General features: G+C 35.0%; 1 protein-coding gene across 1 annotated transcript in view; it reads left to right on the top strand.

Moving 5' to 3' along the window:
• The first annotated feature begins 3,975 nt into the window (after positions 1-3,975).
• The window catches only part of SLC39A10 (solute carrier family 39 member 10), a 49,449-nt gene continuing 30,529 nt past the window's right edge, over positions 3,976-22,895 (top strand). Inside the window, exons 1-3 of the mRNA XM_036235993.1 lie at positions 3,976-4,496; positions 16,819-17,843; positions 19,827-20,034. Of these exons, the coding sequence (XP_036091886.1) occupies positions 16,830-17,843; positions 19,827-20,034 (1,222 nt within the window). The 5' untranslated portion in view covers positions 3,976-4,496; positions 16,819-16,829. The remainder of the gene's footprint in view (positions 4,497-16,818; positions 17,844-19,826; positions 20,035-22,895) is intronic.

The raw sequence follows: 22,895 nt of genomic DNA, 5'->3' as shown, positions 1-22,895 counted from the left end.
ATAAGTGAACAAGGCTGGTTAGAAGCCAGATTGAGAAGTTACTTATTTGTCTAGTTTTCCTTCTGCCCCTTTTACCACACTACTGTTGGGAATCTAGATAATCATGTTTTCTCCCTTCTTAAAACTTCCTCTAAACAAAAGCCCTGAAAAAATATACTCTCATAGAAGTATAAATACATAATAAAATGATAGTGACTTCCCTCAGGGTCAAAATCTCTTTGATTTTAAGGCCCAGGATTGAAGTTCTAAATGTGGAATTCCAGGGATTGACAAGCACAATATAGTAGGTTTGGGGCAAGAAGCGTTCCTGGCACTAACATATAGGCAAATATGTGGTCTGCTGGTTTTCCCAGCTCTAGTTCGGAGCTTCTTGCTTTTTTTTCATTCTTCTGGTTGGGTCTTCCTCTTTTTCCTAGTCTAGTTCTCATTTCTATTTTTGAAAAGGACTTACCATGGTGAATCAGAGTCTTTAAGCTTCTCTATTGTTCCTTCCAGTGGGAATGTCTAATGCTAAAGGCCTTCGTTTGTAGTGCGATGAATTAAACCAAGGAATCTGGGTAGTTTAATGTTAGCATCATCTAGGCAAATCATTTGGAAGTTAATTTTTCTATAAGTGGAGAGTTGCTTGAATTATTTTAATTGTTTCATTTCTCCAATCTATTTTTGTTTCTGCAGATAGCGTGAAACTCATTTTGTTGCATAGGCCAACCAACTCGAATAGTCTCACTTGACAAGCACATTGGTCAAATTTGTCTTTCACCAGGGTGGGATTGGTTCATCTCTACTTGCCATTGTGTATCTTCTTCAAAGTGGTGGGCTTTGTGGAGGAGAATGGACTTGTCAGTTACATGGATCAACTCTTTAGAAAGGACTCCTCTAATGTGAACGTCCATACAAGCTCTCGGGGCTATTTATCTTAATTTTGGAATTGGCAAGTCTTTAAATGAGTGGATCCATAAAATTATGGTGGAGCCATAATTTTTCAAGGGATCAGAAAAAGTCTGCCTCACTTCTCATCCTGACCACCGGCTTGACATGTTACATATCACACATACCACAGGCCTCAAAGAAACCTTTTGCATTTCTCTGGCTTCAGATCTGAATCTGGGGCCTTAATATCCAGGCTGCAATACATAGTTTCTAAAAGTGAATAATCAGTTGTTAATTTTGAACAACATATTATAATATGTTTATAATATATTTTTGAGGTCTTCTTTTCCCAATTCTTTAACAGCTGTTTCTGGTAATTAGTACCTCCAGCTTAGGGCTATATATTGTCTTCCTTGTACTCTTGCCTCTAAGCATAACCTTCTCTGAACCAAACTATTTTGGCCATGTAAAAATCAGTTTAAAATGAACACGAATTTAAGGAGGTTTCTTTATCTTTGGTTATTACTAATCTTGATTCATGAAAAGAACAATCGACGTTGAAAGATCTGATTTCTTAGAATCGGTCATGTTCTTTATAGATTTAATGAAAGGTTCTTAAATTTGTTGTGAATGACAATTTTCTCCTCTACTAGAGGAAAAACTAAGTTATGACCTGGATTTTAGTTACAACTAAAGATTGAGGTATGAAGTGTGATTCTTATTTCCTTTATTTATTTTATCAGGTTCTTTTCTAATCCTGAGGGGCAAAACAAAGGCCATTAGACTTATTATATCATGCCTCAAAAAGGTATATTGGTCATGCTTAAAATTTTAGATACGTAAAAGAAAATTGTGACTGAAGCTGTGTGAATAAGCAAAACGGATAAAAGGTAAACCATTTACACATAATTCAATAGTCTCTCTTCCCCCTAGGAATTGCAAATCACATACATTGTTTTTACAGTTCAGATGAGCTTCTTTATGAATCAAATGAGATGGCTAGAAAAAAATGCCCCACTCTTTCAGAAAGTTCTATGATTCTAATACTTTAGAAATTCCTTACCTTGACACATTCCTTGTATATAAAACTAGTAAAAATAAAAAATACATTATAGTGCTATTTTTGCTGTATTTTCCATTGTTTAACTCAGCAGGTGATTTTGAATAAGGCTGCAAGTCATTTTCTGAGATTTCTTTTCCCCAATAGGAAAATTTGTATACTCGTTTGTAGCTCATTTCCCTTACCTGGTAATTTTCTTGTAAGCCCTGCCTTAATAGTGTGAATATACTTGATCATATATGAATGTTTAGGTGAGTGTATAAAATAAGTGGTAGGAGACATGGTCTATCTTCAAGCAGCTTACCCTATAGTTTTACGCAGGGATAGTATTAAAAACATGTAACAATTAGTAAAGTATAGGCACCAAACAATTAGAATGGAGGCCTTTGATAAGAAATAGATCCTGCAAGTTTCCTTCTTAGCCAGGCATTAACCTTTTAGTTCCTGAAATGTGGGTGGTCTAGGGGAATCCTGAGAGAAAGGGCTGGTGCAAGGGTGGGAATCATGAAGGAGTTCCACTCAGAGCTGCAGATTTTGACTATCTTGTATTGAAGTATTTCAACCCCCGATCAATGAGTTCAGCTGTACTTGTATCAGTGGAACGTTAGCCTCGTGCATACATAACTAAAAAGCAGTGTGGGCACCCTAAAATATGACAACTGTAAGTACCACCTCTTATTGATATTTAGAAGATACTGCATGTATTTTAAGGATGCTGATAATATGTTTGATAAAATTATTATTAGCCTTAAAATATCAGGGTAATTTGGAAGATTTTTGTGTTTTGGACCCAAAAGATGTACTATATTGGTATGTAGTATGCATACTATATTGATTTTATGACATCTAATAACTCTAGTTCTGATTTTTTTAAATCCAAGGACTTTACAATAAATTAAAGCAGTTCCCTTAATTTATCTGTGAATCTTAAGACCGTGCTCATTGTCTCCCAGTGAGTGACAATGGTTAGACTTGAAACTAGGATTACTACTTGATCTCATTCCTCTACACCTCAGGCCTTCATTTGCCTAATAGCAGCTGTGGAAACCGCCAGGAATGAGGCTTTTCCATACATATGAGAAGCTTAGTATCCTGGCAATCAGTAGGCTTTTATAAACACCTAAAAACATGTTCTTTGTAGAGATACAAAACAAAAAACACAACCTTTCTTCATGATGGTAAATATGCAGAATAGCAAGAATATGTAGCTATACCAACTGGGTTTGATCTCAACTCTCCTCCCTACCTGTTCTGTGATCTTAGGCAAGTTACTCAACTTCTTGTGCCTCAGTTTCCTGAAAGGATAATACCCACCTTGCTGTGTTGAGGATGAAATGAACATATATGTAAAACACTTAATAAGTACCTGACGCATAGTAAATCTTGCTATTACTAGTGATCATGATTTTATGCACTCTGCAAGGTACCCCCAGAACTGTTAGAGATTCTGGCTGAATACAGGAACAGGCACACCAGACAGAATATGGATAAGCCTCACCATGGAGATTGAAATAAGTGACAGGAAGCAGAGTAATGAACAAAGGGAAGGTGTCCATAGCCATTTTTTAAGAAAGTACGGGTTGTGAATTGCTTAAGAAGAGGGTAGGAGGCAATTCAGGTTTCAGGTATGATGTGAGCAAAGGAATGGGAGCAAGAACGAGCACGACATAGGCAGGAGTCCATGGAATTTCTTGGCTGGATCTGAAGCTTTTGCCATTTGTTGGGTGTTAAGAAATAATGAGTTAAGCAGTAGAAGGTGGTGGAAAGCCTTGGAAAGTTAGCGAAAGCCTCAAGAATTACCCAAGGGCGTGCCATTATGAATGGACTCAACTTTTTCTTTTAGGTTTGGAAGGCCCGCAGGAAGTGCACTTTAGAATAAATTGTGGGGGCGGCGGGAGTGGGGAGAGAACTATGCAAAAGACCTCGCACTAAGCACTAAATAAATGTTCCTTTTTGCCCTACGACTGAAAGCTTACTTTAACAAAGGAGAGGAGTTAAATTAACGTAGATGTTTAACTCCTGTACAGATAAACATCCTAATTTATCAATCTGAAACCTTTTGGCTAAAGCGTTGTGCTTAGAGCTCTCATTACTCATCAGCCTCCCCAGGCCCCAGCAACCGACCGCCAAAGCCGGGAGAAAAGGAGTGGTAAAGAGCGCTCCACGCATGCGTTAGAAGCCGCCCCAACTCCCCCACGGCGTTCTTTCTTGGAACAAAACTAGCGCGGAGCCACGGGGCTCCGCAATTTGCGTACACTCGAATTAACTCTTGCTCCGACTGTCCGCGTGGAATCTGCGAGCGGTGCGGTTCCCCTACGCAAGTTGCGTTACCCTAGTGAATGGCTGGGTGGTGCGTGTACGCCTAGAGCGTAGCACCCATTAGGCCGACCGGGTGCGGCTGCGCAGGGACCTGAGTGGGCCTTGTACGCCGCTAGCGTAGTGTGGTGTCTGACGTGCGGGCTTCCGCGACGCAGTTAGCGCAGCCAGCTTTGGTGAATACACGATTTGGTGCAGCCGGGGTTTGGTACCGAGCGGAGAGGAGATGCACACGGCACTCGAGTGTGAGGTAACTATAAAACCCCGATTTGTTTACATTCCCTCCCCCAGAACCGGCCCCAAGCGCTGCGGATACTGCGAGTCCCGGGACGGCGGCGGCGGGGGGTGGGGGGGTGCGATTAGAAAGGGAGACTGGAACCTGGGAGTCGTGGCTGCGTCCCTCGGGGATCCTGGCGCTGGGGTTCCCGCAGTTGCTGCAGTCCGTGGCAGCGGCGAAGCCGGAGCAAAGCGCGTGGGGCGGCGCGTGGGGCGCGGCGGCTCCTCGTGTGCGCTCTCGGCTGCCGCGGGTTTGGCGGCCGGGCAGCCTCCGCCCCGCGTGCAGCACGGGGCTCCCGATTTAGTCTCTTGTGCAGTCTCGGGAGCCGCGCGCGGAGACAGTGACCGACGGGCGGGCGGCGGCGGTTAGGGGGCTGCGCGCGGGCGGCCATGGGGGCTGAGGGTGGGAGGATGTGCAGTCTGGTCTTGGAGGGGTCGGGGTGGGGTGGGGTCGAACGCCCTGGGTTCTCGGCCCTTCCCTTCGGTCTGTTATGGGGTCGGGCGAGGGGACCCAGGGATGGAGCCTAGGCGCCGCAGTTCCGGCACCGGGAGGCTAACGGACGGTGGTGCCGGTGCTGGGACCGCGCGGGAGGCCTCGTGGGCGACCTCGTGGGGGGTTTTCTTCTGACCAACCGAAAAGCCGAGGTGGGGCGCAGTGGAGTTCACACTGAAGCCTGCTGGGGTCCCTGGAGCTAAGGGCTCCGTGGGGGCTGAGTCGGTGTTAGAGACCGGGTGGGCGGGGAGGTGGCGCCGCAGCCCGGGCTTTGTTCCTGAAGGCCCTTGGGCGGAGAGCGGTGGGGGCCCGGCTGGGAGAGTATGTCGGGGAGCTTTTGCGGCCCCCCTCACCGGGTAGAGGGATCTGCTCAACCTCTAGTGCTTCTCCCTTGGGACCCCTAAGTGCCCCAGCTAAGAAAAGGGCCTTTGGAGGGCGCGGGGAACAAGTGACGTTGAAGATCTTCCTGTGGCTTCTGTAAAGAAATGTTCACGTGGTGAGCCTGTCCACTTGGCCTGTCCTTATGAGCTGGGCACGAGGAAGACATCAGCAGAATCCTAAGCCTTCAGTTGGAAGGGTCGTTCACTCAAGTCCCTGTTTTAAGTAATAGTGACATTAAAGTACGTAATTTTTTTAAAAGATTGTAGATTTTGCTGTCTTTTTTTTTTTTTTTAAAAAAAACCTTTCATTTAATGTCTTACGCTATTAAGTACTCCAGTTTCAACTTAACTGAGTCATTCTTGATGGAGCAAAACTCGTGACAAGTTTACATTTCATTTGTGTGCTTATCTAAATTCTGTATAGTTAAGAACAAGGCAAGGTATTGGAAAAAGTGGAGAATTTTGAATGTAGTTAATTTTTGTAATGCAATTGAAAGCCTTAAGACTCATGTACTGTTTTATATTGTGACTTCCTATTCTACAAATTTCAAATATCTTATGAGTCTGTCTCTTGTTCAAGATATTGGGAGTCCATACCAGACAACCCACATCCCTACCTTGCTAAATTCCTTAAGAAATACGTGGTATCAGTGATAGTGATATACAAAGAAAATAAAATAGTATTGTACTGGAGGGACTTTTAAACTTGTGTGATGAACCTCAGAATGATGTCTTTAAATGTATGAAATCAATAGAATTGCAACAGAAACCGATTTTGAAATATGAATATCAGTATTATTTATGAAGAAGTCATCCATGTTTTAGTAAATCATTAAATATGAAGTGTAGCGGCAGGCCTGATGACTAGTAAGTGATCTTTAAAGGATTTAATTCGACTTATAGTGATAAAGTTTCAGGTAATGCATGTTAACTATGATTTTTGCCTATATTCATAACTGAAAGAAAAGCCGAATTTCAAAGATTAAAAGTTGTGTCTTCTCTATCAAAATTCACAAACCCAAATTTTATATACAGACCCCTGAATAAGAACCCCCGTTCTTAAATGACTTGGTGCTACTTTAAAAGAACTGGTTAGAGGAGACCTCTTTTGGTGTGACATTAATAATATATTGCATAAGGATAGTCTCTACTTGTTCTTTTAACAGTTTATATTCCTCTAATCAGCTTAAAAGCTGATAGAGTTCTTCCTCCTTTTTAGTACCTGATTTGAAGTACTTTTAGGAGGCCTCAAGTTTAATATGCAAAGTACTACTGTAGGGGGAGTTGTTTATTTAAGCTGATTTTTGGAGAATATAGAATATAGGTATAGCTAGGAAAATTTTTCAATGAGAATGATCATTTGCTTTTAATTACAGAATTTATCTTGTTATTCTATTACCCCTCCCCCACCTCAATCCTAAGTATTGATAAGAATCAAGAACTTTGGAGTTCAAAACCATGACCCAATATTGACTAGTTTGGTTACTTTTGAGCAAGTTGTTTTACCTTAATCTTTTATCTGTGAACTTGAAGTACTAAAAAAACCTATCTCGTGGTTTACTGTGACCATTAAATGACATAATGAACCAAAGGGCTACAGATTCTTAATTCATCTTTCCTTTTTTTATGTATAAAAGTTTGAGTTACTTATTAGTTGAAGGACTACTTTCTGCCTTGTCTTTTCCTCCAGTACTTGATTACCCCTAGAATGTGTTTTAGTGGTCTCTACTGGGCCTTTGTTGGGGACACACCCTATTGTTACTCATGTAATAACACATAGAATTTTTTCTGCTTTTCCTGCATTTTCTAACTTATAATTTCATGCATACATCTTGTTTTCCCTTCCAGACTAAATTTCTTGAGGGGGACATACTCCACAACTTTTCATCACATGATGCTCATGACACATTTTATTATTCAATAAATGTGGGAACCTTGTCACGCTCTTTAATGAAATTTAAAATGTTTATTGAGTGAAGCACAACTTAAATTTAGCATTAACCCAAAGAAGTAATTTGAGTAAAATGTCAGCCTTCGTGAATGTAGTGCCTACCTTAAGAATGAATGGAAATGCCATGAGCTTCCTTTGTTTTATATCAAAAGGACATTACCATTCGTGCATTTTAAACCGATAAAAGATGCAAAAGTACAAAGTAGAAAAAGGGGGGAAAGTGCAGACAATTAAAACAGAAGGCAGATTTTTTTTTGTAATAAGTTTTATAACCCTATTAAGTCATCTTTCATTATCAGTGAAATTCTCAAAAATATACTAGCTTTTTTTAAGTTTACAAGTTACAAGAGTGCCCAGTCTGTCCCAACAGCTTGATGCTGCCCCCTAGTGTTTGGTTCCCCTTGAAGCTTTCTTGAGCTTAGCTTCACCACTTTTACCTTCACCTTTTCCTAAAACAAGATGTATTTAAATTACAATTAGATTCCTTAGTGCTGTATATCTAGCCTACGTTGAGATTTCCTCCAGCTGGTTAGTGTTGCTTTTAAGATGGCCATAGCCATTTTGAATTTGTTAACTTTGATTACTTCCATAGTTATTTTTAATTGGCTAACTGATTGCTTTTAGCTCCCAGTTGTCCAAATGGGTGGAGATAAAAAAATACAATGGCTAGTTTCCTTGCAGGAATATTTGTGAGATTTTTCAAAGCAGGAGGAGAATTATATATTAATGGCATATCTTTGATTTAGCTTGCTTGCTTTATAAATAACAACAAACTTGTTAATTTGATCTTGGCTTTGTCTTGAAAAAAGAGTGATATAAAAATTTGATTTCTGGCTCAGTCTAGTCCCATACAACTTTGTATTGCTTTGACTGTACTGAAAATAAAATTTGAAAATGCTAAAATCACATGGTGAGCTTCTTTTTTTAAATACAAGTTTATTTTTAACTAGTTTATTTTAACTAGAATGAACTTTGAAAAATAGCCTCTAGGACCTTTAATAACCGCAAGATTTTCTGTAGTCATTTATGGAAACTAAGGTTTCAAATTGTACCCGTTATCGATATTCTAGACTACTTCTTTTCATTGTTTTCATAAGTTCTGTGAGTCACAATGACTTAGGTTTTTCCAAAATAAGCAAATGTATTCTCAATAAAAATTTACCACAATCAGAATCTTCAAAAGTGTGTTCAGTAATTTATAAGTGAAATTGTAAAGTTTTAAACAATAGCATTGAAATTATATCCAACTGCTTAAGGGATACAATTTATTGTTATATCACAAATATAGTGTCAAATTATATTTTTCTAATCAGAACATAAGGTTTTTTTGGTTGGTAGATGTAAGGATTGGATATTTTAATTTTTAATATTAGATTTCTCATGTTAAAGGATACTATTAGAATGAGGCGGTAGTGGTAGTATTCACAGGTGTAACTATAAGGATAAAGTCTAAAATCTTACTCATTGTTTAAATTATATTCAGTGATACATGATTTTATAATTAGTAATTTTATAATTACACATTATATTGAAAATATTTTACTGCTGAAAGAGAGGGAGGTATCAGATTATATTTGTCCTTGCATTAACATTTCTAACATATGTTTACCCTTAATATGTACCCTATTTTGCGAGACCATCCATCCCATTCAGGAAAAGAGGTTTTTGGGGATTAAATGAGTCAGAATGTTGTAGAAGTATCTTTATCCTATTAACATGGTAAGATGATGTACTTTCATAGGACCAGAAATATTATTAGAATTACTGTGGGCTATGTATGAGTTATTTTTAATCCTCTGGTAATTAATACTTGTCAGTGATCACTTTAGTTTTTAGATTTTCATTGCTATAGAAAGAAAATCTAAATAGCTTTCAGTTGTAGTAACAAGATTACAAGATACATGTTCCACTGTTCTAGTCAATGTCTGTAAATACAAAGAGACCATTTCAGATATGCCCTCACACTTCTAAATTTTTTCTCAATTCACTTTATACTATGAATTCTTGAGTTTTAAGATAGTGGTTTCCCCAACAGTTGTCTGCTGAATTGATAATTTTTTTAAAAATGTAGATTAAGGCAGGGGTCAGCTAGCTGTGTCCCATAGGCCAAATCAGTCTGCTTTTATAAATATTACAGGAACACAGCCTCCTCATACATTTATGTATTGTGTATGGCTTCCTTTGTGCCATAATGGTAGAATTGAGTGATTGGCATAAAGAAAAAGTATACTACCTGCGAAACCTAAAATATTAACTGTCTGGTTCTTTTAAGTCTACCAATCCCTAGGTCCAGTTCTTACTCTTCTATCATTATTTGACATGTTGCTATTATTTTAAAAAGCTGTATATCCCTAAACCTATATGAGTAAAATACTTTAGTAGAGAAGGGTTCCGTCAAATATAAACTTATTAGTATTGTGGGTCCTCTAGTGTTCTTCCCTTAAATAGTGTAGAAGCTTTTCATCTCCCCCTTTGCATTTTCTCTCTGTAGGAGGTATAACACCTTCATTCTGCTTGGATTTGGATTGGGAAGCCCTTGGCCTTCAACTCCGAGCTACCACTTAACACTACCACACTGTCTACTACTTCTGTAGCATCTCTCACAGTTTACTAATTTGGAAGGTGTACCTCCTTCAGAGGAGAATGTTTCATACTTGTTTTTATGCCTTCTTCCTGCCTCTGTCCCCTTTTCCTTCTTTTTTCCTCCTCTTTCTCTCTACCCCGCCCCCTTCCTTATAAAGCAATTCATGATCACATGTTTGCTGGCCAAATATTTTGGTGTAATAACTCTTAGTGCACCTCTTCTGAAGGTGAATCATTAGTTTATTCTGTTTATATGTAAAGAAGTATACTTTGTGCTGTTATACAGGAAGATAGTCTCTTGTTGAAGGAGGCTATGGAAAGATTGATTTACATACCTTACCAAGATAAAACATTTATAATAATATATTTGTTATTAGGCAATAAAACAGTGAAATAAGTAAAATAATGTAATATTAGAAAAACATGATTATAACATATTTACTTATTACCTAATAAAATTTGTTATTAGAGAACAAAATGGAGAACAGCTAGATACTATGTATCATATATAATATATTATAAAATAGAGAATAGCTGGATACTATGTATTATATATAATATATATATTATAAAGCAATGAGACCTTGTTTTCTAGTTCCATCAATACTTCATTGTAGAATTTCAACTGACTTCATGACTTTTAATGTTTGGAACATACTTTAAAAATATTTTATTTTAATTAGGGTATTCTAGTTTCAAATAAAGGGAATAAATTGTTATATATAACTAGCATAAATGAAAAGTTCATGTTCAGGAAAATTATACCAATTAAAAAAAAACAAGGAAATTAGAAATATACACTAAAATGACACTGAAAAAGATTTAAGAAAAATGTTTACTGTAAATATTATATAGTACATGATATGATTTATAATGTATAAAAAAACTTAGAGCTTTCCTATGAAGAGTTTTGCCTAAACACAACTATTTGAAAGTTTTATTGAGGCTAAAATATAAACTTTCTTAGTTAAAAGATAGATGTGTAAGAGTATCGTTGACTAGTTTAATGGATGTTATTTTCCTTCAAAAAATGGATGTTAGAGATCCTAGTTCTTTAGAGACCATGTTAATTTTAATCATAGTTTTTAAAAGAAGAAAATAAATATGAGAAGAAACATCTTAATTTAGAAATCAGACGAAATTACAAAAAGTTCATAGAGCATATACATGAAAATGGCATGTAATGAAAATTTTTGGGCATATACATAAAAACGTACATAAAAGAGAAAAACATTTTAATCAAAATTAAAAGGCACTGGACAGAACTGAATATGTTTTTTTGCAGAAAATAGGCCCAAATCATGTTACATAAAGCACATATATGTTGATAATTTTAAAAGTATAAATAAAAATAAAAAGCTCTTTTACTTATTCCAAAATTAATACCGTGTGTTAATGAGAATGTTACGATCATACTGCTGGTAGCAGTATAACCAAACTTAATTTCTCTAGAAACCAATTTGGAAGTATGTCACGAGACATTTTAAATTTTTGGTTTTCTCTACATCTCAGATTTATCCAAGCAAGTAACCAAAAATAATAGCACAGATTGGAATTAAAGTGGTTGCAAACTGTGATTAAAACTCTGCAAATTCCTGTGAAAATCTTCAAACTGAGAGTAACTCATTTTCTTCTGCACAAGAAAGACATTATGTGATTTTGTTAATAAAAACTTTAAGATTTATTAATAGCTGACTTATTTTTAGTTTTTTCATTTTGCACAAATATAGTTTGAAGAATTAAATAGTTCTGTGAAGGTTTAGGGAAAAGGTGAAAAATTAGTCCCCTTTTTTTATATTCTGCTTAGACAGGAACTTTTTAGTTCCTTTAGCTATTCACTGCCACATCTCCACCATGTTCATTTTTTCTTTTTTAATTTTAGCCACTGTCTGTTTATTGAAAGATGAAGATTTACCATTCTTCCCATCTCTCCATGTACCTTCTCATTTCCTATACCCCAGTTTTTCATTACAATTATATTGTAATTATGGTTTAAGACAGCATTTAGTATTATAATGTTGACTATAAATGTTATTTACAACTGAGCCATTATAATAAACTGTTTCCTTCACAACATTGTTTTTCTGGCATTAATAATTTTCTTAATATTTTTTCCTTTTTATTTTTTTTTTAGTTCCTGTATAGCACAAAATCTACCCAAGCTCTGTGTATCTAAATGTAGCTTTATAAGAAAAGGGAATATGCCCTAAGAAGACTCTATGTTTATAGAAAAATTTATGTAGTTTTTATATATTGGACATTGTTAGACTTGATAATAAAGATGGATCAATAAGGAATTTGGTAGTTTGCTAGTAAAAATTAAGTACTTTTCACATTTAAATTACACTTTTGGGTAAGATTCTGCTAAAATGGCAGAACTGAATCATTTCATTTTGTTCAACAATTAAGAAGACCTCGATGGCTTAAATTAATTATAAGGACAGCTAAAATTAACCAGACAGAAAGCTTCCCTGGTGGGGAAGAAGGAGTCTGTGCTGTCAGCATCAAAAAATGCCAATGTTATAAAAGATCGCGTTCGGACGTTCGTAATTGTTTTGTTTGTTTGTTTGTTTGTTTTGAATCTCTTGGAAAGGAGAGGTAATTTTACACTTGATCTTAGCCAAAAGGCCGAGAAGCGATGGGGAAAGGTAATATTAGCTGGCATTACTTACGAATGGCAAGCTGGTGCATAATCAGAGAAAGGAAAACACACAGGGAAGAATGAACATGATGGAGTGATAAAGATTTGAAGCAGTGGTAGTAGCTATTAGAAAGCCAGGGGTAATGAGTTAAAAGAGAGCACAGCTCTGCAGGTTGAAGATGAGTATTCTAGCTTTGGATATGGTTGTACAGGGATGGAATGGTTGAAGCAACAGCAAGTTCCTTGAGACTGAGGGAACAAATCTGAGGTTGAAAAAGAGCTTGGGTCTTCGATCATGCAATTGCTGTAGAACCACCCATTTCTCCTAACTTCTTTTTATGTGAAAATTTTTTGTTTTAAAATTTTCTCTTTGTTGAGGGTTCTGTTATTTGCAATCAAAGCATTGTTAAAATATTTTTAAAATTCAAAATATTACAGTAAAGATTTTAAAATGTGTGTGTTTCCTGTGCTTAAGTGCAAGAGTTTCTCTATGATAGACAGAAGTGGAATTTGGGGGCTGTAGAATATGTTCATATACAGCTTCAGGAGATGTCAGATTGCTTTCCAAAGTGATTTTACCAATGTATATTCCCACCGGCAGTGTAAGGTAGTTTCTGTTTGCCTTCATTACATCTTTGCTTAACACCTGGAATTGTCAGATATTAATTTTAATCTAGTAGCATCTTGGTGCATTATATAGATTATTGATAATCATGTTGCTGCTCAACTAGCTGTCCTGTTGATATTCTTTGTAGTTGTCTTTGCAATATTGGAGTTTTTTGATACGTATATATGTGTGTGTGTGTGTGTGTGTGTGTGTGCGCGCGCATATATATGTATATACACACACATACATGCACATATATTCTGTATATTCTGGATAATGATCTTTTAAATGCATTGTATATATACCTTGCAGATGTCATCTAGGGTATGGATTATTATAAGCTTTGTTTGTGATGTTCTTTATTATAGAGTAATACTTAAAGAATTTAGTTTAATTAAAATTTTCCTTTAAGTTTTGTGCTTTCTGTGTCTTATCTAAAAAATCCTTCTCTATCCTAAAGTCATGATACTCTCCTATAGTGTCTTCTTAAACTTGTTAAGAATTTTGCTTTTTCACAAATAAGACTTTAATCCTCTTGGAAATGACTTGTTTATGGTATGAAGAACCATTTTTTCGCAATACTATTCTCTTTCTGAACTCGGCTTTCTTCCTCTGGTCTATTTGTCTTTCCCTGTGCCATTCTATGTTATTTTAATTAGTGCGACTTTATAAAAAGAAGTCTGTATCTATCTCCTTGTTAATCTTCTGAATTGTTTTGGTTGTCCTTGGGTTTTTGCTCTTCTATATGAATTTTTAGATGAGCTTTTGCAGTTTCACCAAAAACAAACAGCTACCAGGATTTTGGTGACACTGAATTAAATTTATATATATACTTGAGAATACTTTATATATCTTATGCTGTTTATCTCATCCATGTAGGCCTTTCTCCAGTTTTTGCAGTTCTTCTTTACTGACCTTCAATAATGTCTTATAAATTTCTCCTTTTAATGATCTTGTTCTCGTTCTTTCAAGAAACCTTGTGATTTTTGTTTATAATTACATTTTCTCAGTTTTCATTGGAGGAAATTTGATTTTTAAAAACTTTTCCTTGAAATACAATATGTTTACAGAAGAGTACAGAGTATTAGTGCAATGAATTATCACAAAGTGTTTTTGTGTTACCATTACTCAAGTGAAGAATGAGAACATTACCATACTTTTTAATCCCAATTATTGCCCTCACTTTCCTTTCGCAAAGTTTAATTTTACCAGTTTTTAACTTTACATAAATAGAATTATACATGATGGTTTCTTTAGTGTTTGTCATCTCTTGATCAATCTAATATATGTAAAGTTCATCTGTTAATGTCTGAAGCCATGATTTCATTTTCATTCCTGTGTAATAGTTCAGTAAGTTATTTTGTTTTATTTGTTCATTCTATTGATGAATGTTTGGCCTTTTTCCTTGAACTATAATGAATAATGATTATGTGAACTTTCACGTTCTTGTCTTATTGGTGTCACTATATATGCATTTCTGTTGAGCATTTACCCAGGGGCATTGCTATGTGAGTGGATATGCTTATGTTCAGTCTCTGGCAGATCCTGCCAAACAGTTTTCCAAAAGATACCAGTCTGCACTCTCACCAGCAGGGCATGCAGTTTCCAGTAGACTCCATGTTTTTGCTTATATCTTTTATATTCTGTTCATTCTGGTCAGTATATAGTGATAGCTAATTGTGTTTTTAATTTGCATTTCTCTGATAACTACCGAGATTCAGAATCTAATACGTTTCTTAGTAATTTAGCTATTCTTTTATGAAGGGCCTGTTCACATTTCCTGCCTATTTTTCCATTAAGTTGTATCATGGTTTTCATACTAATTTGTGGAAATTCCTTATGTATGCCTGACTGGTAACACTGTGGCAATCTTCTCCCAATCTGTGGCTCACTTTTTTAATCTCTTAATGATAACTCTTGATGAACAGAAATTTCTTAATTTTAATGTAGTATATTTTATCATTCTTTTCTTTTATAATGCTTTTTGTGTCCTATCTTGGAAGGTCTTGAAGCTAGTCTCCCAAATAAATCTTGTAGATCTGCACTTTTCCAGTACAATAGCTAGTGGTAGCCACGTGTGGATAATAATGAGCACTTGAAATGTGGCTATCCTGAATTAAGATATTCAGTAAGTGTAAAATACGTGCTAAATTTAAAAGTGATAGCTTAAAAAAGAGTAAAAATCTGCTTAATGATTTTTGTATCGATTATGTGTTGAAACAATATTTTGGGTATAGTAGGTTAAATAAAATAGAATATGAAAATTACTTTCATCTGTTTATTGTATAAAACTTTAAAATTACATAATCGATTCACAAAGTATTTCTATAGTGTACAACTGTGCTGTCCAGTAGAACTTTATGTGGTGATGGAGATGTTCTATTCTACATCTGTACTGACCCCAATGGTAACCATGTGGCTATCGAGCCTTTAAAATATGGCTTAGCATGACTAAGAAGCTGAATTTTTAATTTAACTGTAGTTAGTTTAAATATGGCTAGTGGCTGCCATATTGGACAGCACAGTTTGGGGACATTTTATATTTTAACATTTATTATTTTAGACTTAGGTTTACAGTCCATCTGTAATTGGATTGTAATTGATTTTTACAGTATGAGGATTGGGGCCAAGTTTTATTTAGTTTTTCTCCTATGTAGACATCTAGTTGACTAAGCACCAAGGAGTAGAGAATCCTTTCCTATTTTTTCAGCTCTGTTTTGTTTCTTTGGTATGTTTGTTTTTATACCACCACCACTTTGTCTTTAGTAACTGGTAGAGTAAGTGCATCTGTCTTGTCCTTCAAGAGCGTCTTGGCCTTCTTGGCCCTTTCTATTCCGCATATATATTAAAAATACCTCATTAGTTCCCACAAAGTTACTTCTGGGATTTTGATTGAGATTACATTGGATCTGTATCTCATCCAGTCATAAGCATAATATAGTCATCCATTTATTTAGGTCTTTTCATTTCTTTCAATAATATGAGTTTTTTTTTTTTTTAACATGTAAAGGCCTTGCATATTTCTTGTTAGATTTATTCCTAGCTATTGGCTATTCTAAATGATACTGTTTTCTAATTTTATTTTCTAATTATTGCTGGTATATAGTAATACAGTTGATTTTAGGTTATTGTCATATTCAGCAACTTGACTAAAGAAACATCTTAATTTTTAGATATTCTTTTGGATTTTCTATATACTCAATCCTGCCATTTATGAATAATGACAATTTCATTTCTTTCTGATTCTTATACATTTTATCATTTTATTTCATCTTATTGCATTGACCAGGGCCTCAAGATCAGGGATCAGCAAACTTTTTTTGTAAAGGACTGGATAGGAAGGAAGCCAACAATTCCTGTATAAATTTATAGACTCTTATGTGTTGTGTTTAAAGGGAGTCAGAGTAGTCTTGTACATGAGTCTTGAGCAGTTTGTATTAATTCAAAGTGCTGTCCACTATTTCAATAAATTAAAAGGGGTCATTTTTCAGGGAATCAAAAAGGGAAAGAACGTTTCATAGCCATGAAAGAAATGGAGTAAAATGTTTGCCTAGTGGATTAGCAATTGCTGCAAAGTTTATAATTATTTTGAATGTGTCTAAGTATACACTTATACTTGCCTCTCTTTTAAATCCCTTTAGGAAAAATAGAAATGAAGGTACATATGCACACAAAATTTTGCCTCATTTGTTTGCTGACATTTATATTTCATCATTGCAACCATTGCCATGAAGACCATGACCATGGTCCTGAAGAGCATCACAGACACCATCGTGGAATGGCAGAGTCGGAGTCAAGCAAATTTTCAGTGCTGGATGCTGAAAATGAAAAAAAATATTATATTGAAAAACTTTTTGACCGTTATGGTGAAAATGGAAGATTATCCTTTTTTGGTCTGGAGAAACTTTTAACAAACTTGGGCCTTGGAGAAATAAAAGTAGTTGAGATTAATCATGAGGATCTTGGCCACGATCATGTTTCTCACTTAGATATTTTGGCAGTTCAAGAGGGAAAGCATTTTCACTCACATAACCACCAGCATTCCCATAATCACTTAAATTCAGAAAATCAAACTGTGACCAGTGCATCAACAAAAAGAAACCATAAATGTGATCCAGAGAAAGAGACAATTGAAGTACCTGTCAAATCTGATGATAAACATATGCATGACCATAATCATCGCTTATGTCATCACCATTGTTTGCATCATCACCTTGATCATAACACTACTCGCCATTTTTCTAATGATTCCATTACTCACAGTGAGCGTGGGGAACCTAGCCATGAACCTTCAACAGAGACCAATAAAACACAGGAACAATCTGAAAGTAAGCTACCGAAAGGAAAGAGGAAGAGAAAAGGGAAGAAGAGTAATGAAAATTCTGAGGTTATTACACCAGGTTTTCCCCCTAACCATGATCAGGGTGAACAGTATGAGCATAATCGGGTCCACAAACCTGATCGTGTACATAACCCAGGTCATTCTCATGTACGTCTTCCAGAACATAATGGTCATGATCCTGGTCATGGACACCAAGATCTTGATCCTGATAATGAAGGTGAACTTCGACATACTAGAAAGCGGGAAGCACCACATGTTAAAAAAAGTGCAATTTATTCAACTGCAAGTCACAAAGACCATAATGAAGATGACCGTCAGCATGAGGTAAGTATAAAAAGATAGTTGCTCCATAATTCTCAGGTAATCATGGAGCATTTTAGGTTAAAAGAGAAGTAACAGTGGAATAGTCAATCATATTTAAAGTGTTTCTAGGTAATGTTCCCCAAAATAAATACATTAAGGAATTAAAATCAGATTGAAGATTTATATCTGGATTTTCATTTGCATTGGTGGTTCTCAAATTTGGGTTCTTAAAATTAAGTGTGTAAACGTTAGAAAATATATCCCTTATTTTCAGTCTTTTACTATCTTGCTTGTGACATTTTTTTTTTTTGACTCCTTAAGTTAGTTTTGATGTTCTTACTTACTCTTAGCTGGTTTCCAGATATTTGTAAATTAAAGCCTTTTGTGTTTAGTCTTTCCTTTTGGCAAGTGACTTGATAGCTTCTTTTTCATAATTATTAAGTTACTCTATTAACTACGGAATAGTTCCCTGTCATTAATATAAATCCAAATCAGGTATTTTGCACATGTGATAGATTGATTTTCTCTATGCCACTTTATGATAGGGCCTACTCGCTCATAATAGTCTTTTCTCATGCCCTTGACAAATTTAGAGTGAGTACAAAAAGATATAATAGTAGAAAATCCCAGTAGTAATGGGGTGATCGTATTTTTCTTATGAATTTTCATGCTTTTTAAAATACATTTAATTGGTTCCTTCTTAATTTTTGACCAGTCACCTTAAACACATTTATTTTTGTTTCATTAATGGTGTATCAACACCTTTGTTCTAATTTTTATCACTTACTAAATTTAGAAAATATTGTCGAATTTGTTGTTCATATGTATAAAAAGCAGCACCATCTAATGTGGAAAATAATCTCACCCTTTGCTGTTTATGTTTCTATTATTGAAGTATGTTTTGCATCTGAGTAAATGTTTTTGTTTTTTCCCTGAATAAATCATTAGATATTTGGTTTTAGCAGTTATAAACACTAATATAAAATAAAAAAACACATTTTAAAATCTTAGTGTACTTTTAAAGGAATATATTCATTTGTTACTATGAATAATAACCTTAGAATTTTTTAAGATTATAACTGGACATTATCATTAATGTTTATGTTTTGTATCAAACTTGTGAGGTCTGCATTATCAGACCCATTATTTTGTATCCTTGTAGACCTGATGCATATTAAGAATTTTCTCAGAATTTTAGAAATGTTCTATGCATTGGATATAGGGTAGTACCTCATGTTAAGACCTGAGAAGAATAATTTTTTCATGTATGTATGTATGTATGTTCTGATATTGTATTTTATACATAAATAACATCATATAATGAGGCAACAAGTCAATAAACAAGCTTGCAACCTGAGTGGATATATGTGAAAAGGAGACAGTGCTGTCTTTTTTGTCTTAATTTTAGATATTTGTTTTTACTACATGATGAGTTCAAAATTATTTGCTTATATGTTTTCTTCTTTGTTTTGGTTTGTACTTAAAGTACCAGTGGATATAGCTGATTTTCTTCATCTTCCAGTTTTAGCATTGAGCTAGAATTCTCCAGTATAAGACTCTTTTGGAGTACCTTAAGCAATGAAAATGTCTGTTATGCTATATTTTAATATAAAGTTATTAAAGTATTCTAAGTTTATTTAACACTGTTTTACAAGTAACAATATTGAGTAATTGATAAATGCACTTTGACTAGGAGGGTGATTTTTCTCTTCATTAAGAATCTTGGGAATATAGTTGTGATTACTCTTGTTGATAGCAGAAAGATATTACCTTTCATGTATTAGAGTGGAGAAATGATTAAAATTCATAAAAGTCTTGGGTAATAAGTTAAATATATCCCTATTATGAATTCCTATCCAAAAAGCATTATTTGTAGTAGATACCTGAGTATTGCATATTATTTTTAAATATATTTAGAATATTTTTTATTATATAGTAATTTCTTTTTCTGCATAATCTTCTTAAAATACTCTTATTTAATTTTTAAAATCAATTTCCTTGCAGTGTTTGAACGTCACTCAGTTGTTAAAATACTATGGTCATGGTGCCAACTCTCCGATCTCACCTGATCTTTTTACGTACCTGTGCCCTGCTTTGTTATATCAAATTGACAGCAGACTTTGTATTGAGCATTTTGACAAACTTTTAGTTGAAGATTTAACTAAGGATAAAAACATGGTTCCTGAAGATGAGGCAAATATAGGGGCATCAGGTAAGAAAGATTTAAATTTTTTCTCCTCAAAATAGTTTTCTGTACTTTTTTTTGATGTAGTTGAGTTAAAAGTAATTATAAATTATTGCCTTCCTTTTGGTTTCTTCCAATACGTTTTAATAAGATTTAGATATGTGTGTTTAAAAAAGATTGGGGGAAGAAAGGAGGCACAATACAGTTTACTCATCTTTTCTGGCATTGTAGAAGATTAAAAAAGGAATACAGGAGTGTGATAAAGGGATCCTCCTTGATGGGCAGATATTTAGTGGGACCTCTATACTTATTTGATGTTCTAATTGCTTTATATTTAGCATGGTTGAAGGCCTCTGTTGGAAAGCGAAGGTTATAAGTTTTTGAGGAAGTTAAAAGGGTAGCCATTGTAGTTCAACTCTTGAAATGTCTCAGAAATGCCAGTGTATGGTATATGAACTTTATCAAGGGCACTTCTAGAGAACTTCGATGAAGGTAAAACCAAACTGTTTTAAAACTTTTTTAAGCCTCTTTTTCACATCTAGTTGGCTAAATAGCTCTACTTTGGTGTTTGCAGGTACTTTGCACTTAATATTTCCAAACCTTATTCCACACACAGTTCGTAACCTCTTATTGAATCCTAAATGACATTAAAATCCATGCTTTTTATAATATCTGAAAACCTTTGACTTTTTTGTCTTATGTTTTTGTTTTGTTTCTTTTTTCCTTTGTATAATCAGTTGTCAGGTCCAATCGAATCTTCTCTTAAATGTCTTCTAGCTCTGTTCACTCTTTCATAACTTTAATTCAGGTCCTTGGTTCTTTATTAAATTATCGAAATAAGTTCATAACCTTTCTGACTCTGTTCTTGCCCCCCTTGTAGCTCATTCTTAGCACTTGAGCTAGATTTACCTTTGTAAAATGCCAAGAGGATTCTCTGACAGTTTTTCCTTTTCAGTGATAGCTAACATATTTTTATTTTTTATATTAACAACCACGAATTGCAGGCACTGTTTTAAACTAAACTCATTTACTCCTCACGACAGCTGTCTTAGATGGAGAATGTTACCCTAATAACTTTGCCAAGGTCTCAGAGCTAGCAAGTGTTTCATACTAGTATTCAGGACTAAGATATTTAACTATTTTGCTATCCATATGCTAAGTGTTTTACATTAGTTTTTTCTTTTTACTAAATTTTAACAATAGTTGTTAAATCATTACATGAGGGAGCTATTATATGATTCTTGTTTTTAAAGATAGGGAAGTTGGGGATATAGAAAAATTTAGTAACTCACCCCAAATTTCCTAGCCTAAACAAATGATAGAGCCCATCAACTCTAAGGTTTGTCTGACATATCCTCTGGGCAATTAATCACAATGCTCTTGTTTTCCAAATTTGGTTAATTCTGGTATCATCTTTGATTTATGCCATATATCTTTATACTATTTAATATTTTTCATTAGACTTCTAATATTTTTCTTTATAATCTTCTATATTATAAGCAATAATATCTGAGAACATGGATTTGATGTGATGTGCTAGTTATATTTTTTCCCTCATATACTTTAGAAAACTGCTTTATGTTATACTGTTCAAAGTTCAAAGTCCTTTAGTTGGCCAATCAGGCTTTTCAGAATATAATCCCTGCCTACCTATCTTTCCACTCTTATCCCCCACCATTCCTTTCTTTCTTCTTAGTTGTAACCATAACAAACTCCTGATAATAGATTATACTGTTTCTCCCTCATTCCTCTTTGCCTTTTCACATTCTCACCTGCTCTACTTGACTGACTGCTATATCTCAGATTCAGCTCAGGGATTAGCCACTCTGGGATAATTTACTGATCATCCTAGGATTAATTAAGTTTCCTTTCTTGACACCATTATAGTATATAGCTTGGAGGAATCTTAATAATTGGATTAGTTATCTGTTTTTGTTGGACTTTAGTTACTTAAAGGAAGTGACTGGGTCTTTCATCTCAGCATCCTCAGTGCCTAAGATAAAGGGTACTTTGAGCAAGCAGTAAGCACTCATATTGATCGAATGAATTAATTGCTTAATATTAACCTATAAGCCTTCAGTTATAGTCCAGACAATTGCTGAAAATGAATCTTTGAAGATTCTTATGAATTTGTCAGTCAGTCTAATGTACTGAGATAATATAGTATTCTCTGAATGCATGGAATTTTCATTAATTTCATCAAGTGCGAAATCATGATGAACACAATACTGGTTGAAATTCTCAAAACATAGGGATGCTATTGCATAGTCGTTAAAATGACTAAACTGATGTGTGAATATGGGCTAAAAACAGAATTCTGATAAAAATGGAAAGGGCAAAATAATTTAAAAATTTAGTGTAGTAATAAGATAGATATGTTTAAGAATATCACATTTCAGTATATAAGTGTTTCATTTGGGATTGAAATATTCCTTAAATCTTGAAAGAGTACAAATGAAAGGAAATGCTCTCAATAAATAACAAAGAAGTCTCTTAGGTACTTACGTATTCTTGGTTAATTTCTTTGCAATAGGAAAATAGCTTTAGAATAGATAAATTAATTACAATAGCCCGTATTAGAACCTTTCCATGTTCTACTCTGAACACTTTCATAAAAATATTTAATTTAATTTGTTAAACTCGTGAGAATAGACACTTTTATTTACTTTAGTTTGCTGAGAAAAGGAGGTTTTGAGAAGTTAAATAGCTTTCCCAAGGTCACAAATTGCCAGGTAGCAGAGCCTGATAGGAGCTAGAATCTTCTCCACCTAAACCCTATAATTGTTACTATGCTCTTAACGTAGGCTGTGTCCCACTGCCTCCTGCTAAAAAGGTTCTTGGTATGCTTTGCTAGAACGTAAGTGACAGGGAGATAAAGAGAGTGATGT

The sequence above is a fragment of the Rousettus aegyptiacus genome, unplaced genomic scaffold (assembly GCF_014176215.1).
Source record: "Rousettus aegyptiacus isolate mRouAeg1 unplaced genomic scaffold, mRouAeg1.p scaffold_m13_p_2, whole genome shotgun sequence".
Taxonomy (NCBI): domain Eukaryota; kingdom Metazoa; phylum Chordata; class Mammalia; order Chiroptera; family Pteropodidae; genus Rousettus; species Rousettus aegyptiacus.
Note: the sequence above shows the minus strand (reverse complement) of the source record. Positions and strands in the feature narration are given on the sequence as shown.